This window comes from Gossypium hirsutum, chromosome D11 (genome assembly GCF_007990345.1).
Source record: "Gossypium hirsutum isolate 1008001.06 chromosome D11, Gossypium_hirsutum_v2.1, whole genome shotgun sequence".
Lineage (NCBI taxonomy): Eukaryota > Viridiplantae > Streptophyta > Magnoliopsida > Malvales > Malvaceae > Gossypium > Gossypium hirsutum.
Window position 1 is genome coordinate 61,534,480 of NC_053447.1, and position 11,754 is coordinate 61,546,233.

The following is an 11,754-nucleotide window of genomic DNA, read 5'->3' on the forward strand; positions in this document are numbered from 1 at the left end:
ATTTGCGGCGCTAAAAAACGCCGCTATAAACCTAAAAAAGCGCCGCTAAAACCTTGTTTTGGTATAGTGATTTTAGGTTATATGTTTCAATTTGATTTCTGAATTTGGTTTCAATATTTAAATTAATACTTGATTTTTTTAAATTTGATACTAAATTGAACATTAAAATCAACTCAAATACTAAATAACATTTTAACCCAAATTAAAAATAATACAAATAAAAATAATGTCATATCAGATGATATTCACAATTTATTGTTTGCAGCATTCACATGATCTTAGGGTTAATTCCAAAATATACATTGTTTGTTAAAAATAATTCCTTATCATAGACAATTTAATATCATAAATATTTATTTAAATAAAATATACTAATTTAAACATCTCTTAACCATATTACTATTTTTTTAATCAACAAATGCAAGAGGATCTTTGGTTAATTCCAAAAATGTAGGACAAAACTCCATTAACCCATAATCTAATCATATTCTTTTTCTTCTTCTTGTTCGGATCATATCTGTTATTTTTAACACAATATTTAAAATTATTCATGGTTCTTCCTCAACTAATATATGAGATGATAATGCGTTTCAACAAACTCAAATCTACGTTCTCCTGTATTAACAATAATAATTATGATAATTAAATTATGACTCAATCAACTAATTTAATATTAATTTTAAATAAAAAAAATTATTCTTTTTCTTCATATACAAAAGAAAAATTGCCACTTGCATTATTAAGTAGGAAAATACCCATAAAAAAAAAGCAGCCAATAATTCTTGTAGTCCTTACCTAGCAAAAAAAGCAGCAGCACCAAAGTATTAAGCTTGATCGGTGTCCATTATAGAGAAAATCAAAAGCAAAGCCTCTTAAAGGAAAAAAAAATAATTGATGTAATAATAAATTAATTAATTAATTTCTCAGAAGCTACTGCTCCTTTGCCACCCCACTCAGCACCAACTCCCTAGGCCTTAACTTTATTTTATTTTTTTCCTTCCTTCTTTAAGCCTTCACTTCTTAAGCAGTTTCCTTACAGTTTATATTCTCTCTCTCTCTTTCTCTCAGTGTTTTTAGATCAACTTTTCTGGGGAAATTACCCTTTCTTCTTCTTCTTGTCTTCGGTATTATTTTGTTCTAATGGCTACAACAGATGGAAAACCAGAAACAAAGCAAGAATCTAAACCAGAAGCCAAACAAGAATCTAAAGAAGTTGAGGATAACCAAGCACCTCCTCTCAAGTATAAGGTAAAAAGCATGCACAACATAAACAAAAATCCCTTTTTTTTTAATGGATTTTTCAAAGCTTGTTTTTTTACCCTTTTTTTGTTCCTTTTTTTTTGTAGGCTTGGGTGTTGAAAGTCTCCATTCATTGTGAAGGCTGCAAAAGGAAAGTGGAAAGGACTCTAAGAAAAATCGAGGGTAATGTTTTGAAACAATCCCAAATCCTTATTTTAACATGATTTTGTTCATATTTTCAATGAAAGTTTAGTAAAAAATTTCTCACCCATGGTTTCCTTTTGTGTTTTTGTTTGAACTTTTAATCATCAGAATCTTGGTTGTTTGTGAGATTATCTCATCTGGGTTTTCTTCTTGTTTTTTTTCAGTTAATCTCTTTCCTTCATCAAAGTTTTCTCTTTTTCTTTCTCAACATATTTTTTTTGTGGTAACATTTTCTTTTTTTTTCCTTATCAAATTTCTTTCTTGTTCATCTTTCAACTTTGAAATTTGATTTATTTTTCTTTGTGATTTTGCAGGTGTTTATGAGGCTTATGCTGATTTGAAACAACAAAAAGCCACTGTAAAAGCCAACTTGCACGTAAATGCTGAGACTCTGATCAAGAAACTAGTGAAGAAAGGGAGACATGCAGAGCTATGGCCTGAAAAAGCTGAATCAAAAGAGAAAAAACAGGGGAAACCCAAGAACAAAGATAAACAAGGTGGCCAAGCAAATGCTGAAGAAGCTAATAATGGCAACCATGGAGGTGACAAACAGAAAGAGACCGTCAAAAATGAAGTCAAGGTTCAACAAGAGGATGGTGCTAAAAGCTCTGAAAATGGCGGTGGCTCTAGCAAGAATGGTGAGGGTTGTAGTAACGTTAGCAAAGTCAATGATCAAGGTGGCGGTGGTGCAGCTTGTAAAAACGGTGTACAAGTTAAGGAGCCGAAGCCTGAGGTGAAGCAAAATGTGATCTCGGTAGCCGGTAATCAGTCATCGGTGGCTGAGAAGAAAGGTGGTGGTGGTGGTGCCGGCGGTAATACTGAGGGTAACGTTAATGGTAATGCTGGTGAGAAAAGTGGCAATGGCAGTGGGAGTAAAAAGAATAAAAAGAAGGGGCAAAAAGCTAATGCTGATGAGGGTGGTGAGCAGCATCCTGGTGATGCAGTACCTGCATCCATTGGATCACATTTTAAAGTGCATGGACCCCATGGTTCAGTTCCCATGCCATCCCCAGCCAATCATAGCCCACCACGTCAGCACCCAATGTACGAGTACCCAACGTATTACCATGCACCACCGGTGTACCTCACTAGCTACAACATGGCGTATCCAAGCAGTAGCTATACTGCATCCTATTACACCTCACCACCACCGTATTCGTATGCATACATGCACCCGGGTCACACAGCCGAACGTCAAACGTCGGATATGGACATGTACTCGTCCTATCCATCGTATTCATCACATCAGTCCGATTCCTTCGAAATGTTCAGCGACGAAAACCCGAATGCATGTTCAATCATGTGATGTATTCTTCCGCATTATAAACGAAAATACCAAGCTTATACTACTCGTATAAGTATCTATTTGGGGGGCATAATTTTGCAATGTATGTAGATATAGAAGGAAACCTTGCAGTTTAAGTTAGGGTAAAAAGGAATAAGAGTGGGGAAAAAATGGGGTTTTGCCTTTGTGAGATGTTTTTTTATGGCTTTCTTTTCAAGTATTTGTTTTTTTTTTAAAGTTTACATTTAGCCTTGTAATGCTTAGTTGTATTGTAGGGCCTTTGCCCCATTTCTCTTTAAATGATGTGCAAAAGTAGGTTTTGATATGGCATTTTTGGCTATTTATTCTGATGGTGATGATTAAATGAATGCTTAGCTATAGTTAGATGGGACCTTCAAAAGGTTTAAAGAAAAATTGAGGGCTCATAACTTTGCCAAGTGTTATATTAGGTGACTGTAATAAAAAAAATTGAAAATTTATTGGCATTTTGCACATTGGTTCTTAACTTATGTAGGACCCTTCAAATCTCTCAAAACCCCATTTCTTTCTGATGTGTAAAGTTAAAAACCTGATGGTGAAATTGCATGTTTTATTTATTAATTCCTGGCTTTTTGTGCTTTTTTTTTAAAAAAAGGAAAAAATAAAAGTAGCAATGCCTAGTGTTTGATGGGTAAAGAAAGATTAGTGTTGTTTCCCACTGCTTTAACATTAACTGCTAAAATGATGATGATTTATGGTGAAAAGCAAAGGCAATAAACCCCTCTCTTATGGGTTTGTGTGACTGAAAGCAGTATTGCAGCTGAGGCTATATGGTGATTGAAGGCATTTACAGCTTCTCTCACTGCTATGTTTTGTTTTACAAGCAAAACCCCCAACCCTCTCACTAAAGTAGGGTGTGAATGATTTATTACTTTCCACCCCCTAACTTGTTTTGCTTTTCTTTTTTATTAGTTTTACGAGATAGAAGGAAGGTAGATTTTTTCGAATGTTATTAAATTATTAATAAGTTTATATGTTTTGGTTATGTTACAAAGTTATAAATGATCATTGAATTATTTTTAAGTTTTTATTAATGTTGTTGAGTTGTTAAATATTTAAAAAAATTTAATTAGCAAATTTTAAATGACAATTCAACGATTGATATAGTGAATCAATACCCATTGATAAGTAGAATGACATACCTTAAATTTCAACATTGAAGATCAAAGAAGAAAATTATTTAGATTTTTATTATTTCATAGAAGAAATAAAAAAGAGTTTTCGATAGGTAAAGTAGTGCAAACGGATAAAGCCATACAATAAAAATTTGTACATAATTTATATATTTTTTATAATTTAATGATATTAAATATAATTTACCCTAAAAAGGAAAAAAAAACTCTTATCAAATACAACATGTATATTCTTTATATGAATATAGGTCCCCTTTGGACCTGTAGAAAACATCTTTTGACTTTCAATAAGACTGTGTGTTGGAACAGTGGAGTTCTATAATACTCTCAATATCTTTCATCAAAATAATATATTTGCAGATTTGATCTTTTAAAAGAGGGAAGTGATTCCTTTTCTTCCCCACCCCAACCTCCACTTCAATCATATTACCATTATCTCCTATCTAAATCTATGCCTATTAAGTATTAGTTTGATTGGCATAAGCATTAAGATGAGAATAGACTATAAGTAGTTTTAGGTATTTTATCAAAAAGAGTAAATATGATCAGAACCTATAATGAGATTATTTCAAAAAAAAAAGCTTAAAACTGTGAGATTCATAGAGGGTGAATTTAGTTATCTTATATATACATTTATATCAATACTGGTAGGGAAATATAGTAAAAAGCTCGATGTTGCTTAAATAAGATCTTCGGTTCGAGTCATGTAGATAAAACAAAACAATTTTAACAAAATTTTATTCCCAATTTAAAGGTCTGTCTCAAGACAAAAAAAATGATGGGACCCTAAAATAAGCATTGTTCCATTTCTTTTACAGGCATTATTCTTTCTTTTCCATAATCCTGAAGGCAACTTGTGGACTAATCTTTGTTATTTAAAAGAACAAAGAGAGAGCTTTCTTGATAAGTAGTGGGAAAAAACCCTGAAACCTTCCAGTATGTATGTATGAAAGGAGCTCATTTTGACATAAAAGAGAATCAGAATCCCATTGTTTGCATTTCCTTTTAATCCTTCATTAAACAGTTTCAAAAGAAACAACAAAATGCTAAACCATTTTTAAAAGTGAATGATGATTAGAAATGTTGATGTAAAAAGAAAGAGTATCTCAATTGGACCCCCTTCTGTTATTACTGATACAGCAATAATCTTTCACACATGCTGATCTTAATTATGAGTTTCCTCAGAATGGGGACCCCTATCAGCTTTTTTTTTTGTACAAACAACAAAGCAGATGATCATGGTTCTTAGCCTCTATCAAATTTTGTGTACCAAAATTGGAGGGATAAAAAGTTGTGGGAAAAAAATAATTAAAGTCTTGATGGTACTAACTGTGCCATTTCCCCTAATCTTCTTGACATGAATTCAAATTCAAGTGTTTTTTTTTTCCTTGAATGGCATATTTGTATATTTATATACTGTTTGAAGGAAAAGAAAAAGGGTCAAATTTTGGTTTCGATCCTCTTGTTATAGTTAAATTTGGGATTTAGTCCTTATGTTTTAATTTGACATAATTTAATCACTCAATTAATGTAATAACTTAATCCAAATAATTAATAGTTAAAATATTGAGAGAATTTACTTTTCAAACAATACAAATATATCATTTGGTAGAAAAAAACACAAAAAATATTCATGTTAATATGATAAGTTATAAGGGTTTTTTTTTCCTAAGTCCGTCATTATTTTAATAAGAATAGTTAATGACTTTAACTACTTTAACTAACTAATGATATCATAAAAGTAGATTAATTAAATTATGCGTATTTAGAGTATAAAAATTAAATTTTAATAGAGTGATGAAAACCAAAATTTGACATTTAAAAAACAAAATTGAGCCTGGAATGAAAGATCAAATATAAAGCAAGATAAGATTTGATTGGACCATTCGTATGGATAAAAATGATTTATGAGAATCTTAATCCAAAAGCAACATAAAAATAGAAATATATATTGTAAGTTTTTTTTTAAGTTATATAAATTTATTAAAGTATAATAACTAATTCAAACCTAATTAACCAAAATAAATTTATAAAATAATCTATATATTCATATGGAATTGGAGGTGATCATGGGTCGGATCGTAACAAAATATCAGGTTTAGATTCAGCTCGATCCAACCCAAAAATGGACTTAAAATTTTGTTCAAGCTCAACTTGGATAAAAAATCTAAAATCCAAGCTTAGCCTGCCAATATTAATTTTTTATATTATTATTTATATAAAAATATAATGCACGAATATACTAAAATATTAAAATAAATATTTTTTAATAAATTAAAAATATATTTTTTTAAAAATATCTTTATACTTGCTTAACATTAATATAGGTGCAACTTAATAAGCAAATGTCTCTAAAATAGTAGTAAAATTAACAATAAAACAAGAGTTATATAATATTCAAACAATAACAACAAAATAGTAGCAATATAGTAATGAGATACCAGCAAAACAGTGAAAAAATAGTAGCAAACAACATTTTTTTTTTTGCAAATTTAAGCCGAGCCTGGGTCAAAAAAGTTTACCCCAAGGTCTAAACGGGTCTTATCTTTTTGCTCAAGCCCATTTTTCGAACCTATGTTTATGTCCAAATCTTCTCACTTTTTAGATAAACTTTCAAACCGAGCCGAATAGCTCAACCTTATCATTAAGACAAGATGGTAAAATCAGTATTGAGTCCATCAAACATGCTTTTTCCCTTTCATGCAACAGCATATTCCTGGTTTTGTCAAATGAAGAGCAATTTCCATTAATATGGAACCTGATACCTTCAATCCAATCTATCTTTCTTGCTTCCCAAGCTAAATCCAACAGTCCTTTTTGTTATTTACTTCTCTTTTTTCTTTTAAATATCAGCACCTGTATATTTAGTTTAATTGATTGATTCATGATTTTCCCATTTCCTCTTTGCTAAGTTGAACTGTTGGTCTGTGGAAGCAACTAGAAGCATAATAAAAACAACATTCTTCTTTTCCATTGCAAAGCTGAATTAGGTGATAGAGATGAGATTTTAAAACAAATATTTTATAACAATAATCTAAGATTAGTGATGCCATAATTGTGGTATTTAATGATGACAATCATGACAAATTAACACAATGATGGCAAACACCTTTGCAACAGTTTGAATAAATAAATAATAAAGGCTTAATATAACATTTGGTACCTGAGCTTGACACTTTTTCCTAATTTAGTACCTAAACTTTTTTTTGCGTAATACGATCTTGACACTTTTTTCTAATTTGATATCTATACTTTTTTTGGGCCCAATTTAGTACCTAAACTTGACACTTTTTCCTAATTTAATACCTAAACTTTTTTGAGCCCAATTTGATACCTGAACTTGACATTTTTTCCTAATTTGGTACCTAAACTTGGCATTTTTTTCTAATTTGGTACCAAAGCTTTTTTTTAGGTTCAATTTGGTACCTAATTTATTAAATGTTATACAAATTATGCAAAATACTAACGGTGTTATATATTTTTTGTTATGCTTCAAAAATATTGTTAGCATTCAAGGAAATTCATGTTAAAAAAATAGGTATTAAACTATGCTTAACAAATTAATATTAAATCAGGGAAAGAATATTTTTAAAACCCAAAATTAAAAGAAATTCCTTATTTTCAATTAATTGAATAAATAAAACTAAAAGTAATTAATCATATAAAATACAAAAAAATATATAATATCATATGTCACGTATCAATCATACATTGATTATTTTTGCTACCTCATAAAAAATAATATTTTTAATATATTGTAGTTTGACAAGTACCAAATCAAACCAAATAAAAAAAGATTAGGTACCAAAATTAGGAAAAAGAGTCAAGTTTAAGTACCAAATTAAAAAAATGTCAAATTTAGGTACCAAATGTGGTATTAACCCAAAAATAAATAAAAATTTTCCATTGGCTTTGGAGCTACCAAACTTTATGGTTGTGAGAAAGACTCAATATACCTAAAAGAAGATCTTGCTTCACTAAAAGCCAAACAATAAAAATAGGGATGTCTCACTAAAAGTTTGGTCCCAATTTGAAAATAAAATTGGAAATATTTGTTGAGCCACATGTCGATGTTGGATTTAAAGTAAAATTTTGGGTAGGTAAGTTACGATTTGACCCTCTTTTGGTTCTATGAAAGTTGTGCCTATATGCCTTAGTTGTTCCGTTAATCTATCAATTTCAGTTTTATGATAGCTAAACACGACAATAATATGATTCAAAACTTTATTTATTCCAAAATATTCCTTTAAAATTTAAGCTTGGTGTTCCGACGTTTGCTTATGCCAATTGAGCGAAGACTCAACCGGCTTGAGTTTTTATTATTCAAAGTGAGAACTTTGTTTTTCTTTATACCAAATTATTAAGGTGAGCAAAACTCGATTCGATTAGAGAAAATCGAAAAAAAATCTAATTTTGAGTTAATCAAATCAAGTTATTCGATTTGATCGAGTCAAATTGATTTGAGTCGAGTTGAATTCTACTGTTCGAATAATTTAAATAATAGATTGATATAAATACTCCTTTAATACCTGTAAATTTTGGTTCTAGTGGTTCCATTCTCCAGTCAACTTCTGAAGAATCCTTTGAAGCATTCTACAATTATCCTTGAAATGTCTCACCGCTAATTGTTTCTTATCCCCTTGGATCATGGCCTCCCCAAATTTATATAATAACGCCTCTTTTTCGCCTTCTAATTCAATTGTTTTACACAAAAAGGTGTAAGCCCTTCCTCCTTTCTCTACTTCAGATTTTTTGTATGTGGAGAAGATATGAATTCAAGTCGGAGATTATGAAAACTAACTGCACTGAGCAATACCATTTCTGGAGGGAACTTCATTATATATCATCAATACGAGGAATTGACTTGGACAAACGCAACGATAGAAAAGTGGGTTTTTGTGATTGTGGAGAGAGATAGGAGTAGGAAGTGGAAGAGAGAGAAATGAAGAGAAGGTAGTATATCTTTAATCTTTGTATCGCCATGAAAATTCCTCAACATTCAACTGTATGAAAACTCATGCATGGAACTACTGTTGTAGTACTGTTGGCTTGAAACTTGATTGATGATGGTGGTACTGGAGATGCATCTCCCTTTTGCATTTTACCTACCAATTTTGGACCGAGTCAGGTCCGAAAAAAGAGGATTTGAAAAAAAAAATAGATTTAAAAAATGAGTTTAGGTAAAAAATTAAAACCAGTTTAGAAATCAGGCCCGGACTCATGTAAATATTTTTGACTTAGTTTCTGTCCGAATTTTAAATAAGAAAACCATTTTGTTTTGTTATTATTTTCCCACCTTTTTTTCTTCTGTTTTGTTATTATTTTACTATTATATTGCTATTATTTTTTATTAATGTTTGCATGTTGTCTAGTACATGTTTTATTGTTAATTTTGCTACTATTTTAGAGGCATTTATTTGTTAAGTTGCACTTATCTTAGTGTTATTTAAGTATAAAAATTTTTTTAAATTTATTTTCAATGTGTTATATTTTTAAATTTTTTTATATAAAAAATTTTAAAAATTAATACAAACCAAGCTAGACTCAAATTTTAACATTTTTATCCAGATGAAGCTTAAGAAAAAATTTAAACCTATTTTTTGAGCCACGCGAAAACCGAGCTTAGAATTTTGTTAGCTCTCTTGATAGTCAAATCCACCGTAACTTTCGACCCCTAGAAACAACAGTCATTTCTTTGTAGCCAAATACTCCACAATATGCTTATCACACCATAGACTCATTTTTTCTGAATCAATTGAGTTCCCTTTTAATGAGAACTTGGCTAATTATTTGAGATTGATGGCACAGTTAAGTATGACAACGGGATAAAACAAAATAATTCTTCGTTACATCTCTCATTTCGACTCAATTTAATTTTAATTAAAATTTTATCACCTGAACATGATTTTGAAAAAACTGTTATATAATATATAATTATCTGATTCTTTTTTTGCAGTCATTTGAATCTTAATATATTCAACTTGATAGTGGTGAACTAAAAAAAATGCTCTAATGCTTTGAAAACTAGCTTCATTTTAAGAACTCAAATGCCAGAAAGCTCTACATTTGAACAATCATAACCAAAAGATCACAAATGTCGATTAACATGACCGAAGGCATATATATTAGGTTCAAATATAAGAAAACCAAGTCTGAAATGTCATCCAATCAACAAAAATATAAATTTGACATAGTTTAACCTGAAAAGACCTAGAACATAATAGTCACTGCCATGAGATTTTTCATTCCCAAGCTCGGAGATAGACTAGGGTAAAAAGGTATCCAACTACTGCTGTCGGACTTCAGCTTTCTTCTTCTGCCAAAGCCTGTCGAGAGCACTGTCAGCATCACCCTGCAAAGTTGAACAAATGAATCAGCAGCTGACTAAGATGCAACTAAATATCTTGATAAAGAAAAGTGGGAACAAACAAAATATGTTAATATAGAATCCAATTTCCTTATCACCCATCAACTAGGCACATTCAAAATGAACAACTTTTAAATGCATCTTTCAAGACCTTGTTCCAATACGCAGACAACCAAACGTACTTGGAGCCATCAATGGGAGGACCTATACTTTGGGGTGACAATGCCCCCTCAGCCTCAGCCCCCCCTGGGTGGTATATTGTCTCTTCTAGGTCTTCAAACACGAGTTATTGACTACCATATGCAGTTTTAGTATTAGCAATTAGGATGTGATCGTAAACATTCTTAAAACCAATGTTTTCTCAAATGAACTTGCAAAGTGAAATGAGTAATAATATACCCTTAAAACATATCACAAGTGTTTACACGAAAATGCAACCACGAGCATATCACTAACAAAGCAAGATACTGGATTATGCCTTTTGCCAGGATATGAACAATAAACACGAGTTCTAAACATAAACGTATAACAATAAAATCCAATCATAAAACATCACAAGCATTAATAATGAACATCAACAAGCATAGACCTAACACGAGCCTGAAACAATGAACGAACCTGGGCACGGACAAATCCACAAAGAGCAAAAGTGGAGAATGTGCCAGTGTATCTGCCAAGCTCATCCAAGTGTCCCACGTTGATTTGGACGGAAGCGTGATCCTTAGAGGTGATGAGCCTGTTAGTGGCGGAACTGCAACAACAACGAACTACATATAAAGCTTCCTACATAAACAATATCGTAAGAACATAAACATGGCGAAGCAAATAAAAATACCACTTCCTGGGGATGTAAAGATCCATGTTTTGACCCTCTTCGTTCTGCATCTTGGCTAATTGCTTAAAGGAACTCACACAAAGCTAAAATCACCTAATTAAGTTTATGTTCATCAAAAAAATGCAACCAAAAAAAAAAAGAATCTAACTAGATTTTCAACTTGAATCTTCTCTAGATAAAATAATAATTCCAAATACTAGAAAGAATCAAACAAACATGTAGAAAAGTTTAGAAACACAAATATAAAGGAAGAAAAAGAGGCGTACCTGGTAGAGGAAAAAAAGGGCCGCAGTTGCTCTGGGGTTTAGGTTTTTTGTTTTGGGGGCACTTTATATGTTGAGGAAAAGAAACCCTAACTTTTTTTTTAAATTATTTGGTCAATAATACCAAGCGAAAAATGGATGGGTGGAGATTAGCATGGCCTATTATGACCCAAGAGCAAGCGGATTTATTTCAACATTGGCCCAATGCGCAGAATCCATTTAAACTTTTATCTATTTTAACTTTTAAACTTATATTATTTGTTAAATCACCTCAAAATAGATAAAAAAGTTAACATCAGTTAACTTTGTTGAAGCGTCATCCACGTGGCAATCACATGTATGTTGTGTTAGTAATTAATTAATATTTTAAAAAGTTAAAAGATATTAAA

At 31.1% G+C, this 11,754-nt stretch overlaps 2 protein-coding genes across 3 annotated transcripts; one reads left to right on the plus strand and one right to left on the minus strand.

Annotated features, from left to right (window-relative positions):
* The first annotated feature begins 940 nt into the window (after positions 1-940).
* LOC121223365 (heavy metal-associated isoprenylated plant protein 36) lies at positions 941-3,058 on the plus strand. The gene is made up of 3 exons (XM_041104669.1): positions 941-1,248; positions 1,347-1,422; positions 1,758-3,058. The coding sequence occupies exons 1-3, from the start codon at positions 1,141-1,143 to the stop codon at positions 2,747-2,749; spliced, it is 1,176 nt and encodes a 391-aa protein (XP_040960603.1). The 5' UTR covers positions 941-1,140; the 3' UTR covers positions 2,750-3,058.
* A 6,943-nt stretch (positions 3,059-10,001) lies between these two features.
* On the minus strand, positions 10,002-11,521 carry LOC107927180 (40S ribosomal protein S21). Of its 2 annotated transcripts, none has more exons than XM_016858206.2 (4): positions 11,369-11,521; positions 11,103-11,195; positions 10,886-11,018; positions 10,002-10,252 (listed from the first exon to the last, which is right to left on the minus strand). In XM_016858206.2, exons 2-4 carry the CDS (start codon positions 11,150-11,152, stop codon positions 10,187-10,189), a joined length of 249 nt encoding a protein of 82 aa, XP_016713695.1. In that variant the 5' UTR covers positions 11,153-11,195; positions 11,369-11,521; the 3' UTR covers positions 10,002-10,186. The 2 variants fall into 2 exon arrangements, with proteins under 2 accessions (XP_016713695.1, XP_016713696.1); XM_016858207.2 differs by having other exon boundaries at positions 11,103-11,185; positions 11,369-11,451.
* Between the last annotated feature and the right edge of the window lie 233 nt (positions 11,522-11,754).

Coding starts and splice junctions, on each gene's coding strand:
- LOC121223365 (XM_041104669.1), top strand. CDS start 1,141: ATGGCTACAACAGATGGAAAACCAGAAACAAAGCAAGAATCTAAACCA. Junction 1,249..1,346: donor CACCTCCTCTCAAGTATAAG/GTAAAAAGCATG, acceptor TTTTTTTTGTAG/GCTTGGGTGTTGAAAGTCTC. Junction 1,423..1,757: donor GACTCTAAGAAAAATCGAGG/GTAATGTTTTGA, acceptor GTGATTTTGCAG/GTGTTTATGAGGCTTATGCT.
- LOC107927180 (XM_016858206.2), bottom strand. CDS start 11,152: ATGCAGAACGAAGAGGGTCAAAACATGGATCTTTACATCCCCAGGAAG. Junction 11,019..11,102: donor CTTTACATCCCCAGGAAGTG/GTATTTTTATTT, acceptor TTGTTGTTGCAG/TTCCGCCACTAACAGGCTCA. Junction 10,253..10,885: donor GTGGATTTGTCCGTGCCCAG/GTTCGTTCATTG, acceptor TCAACTTTGCAG/GGTGATGCTGACAGTGCTCT.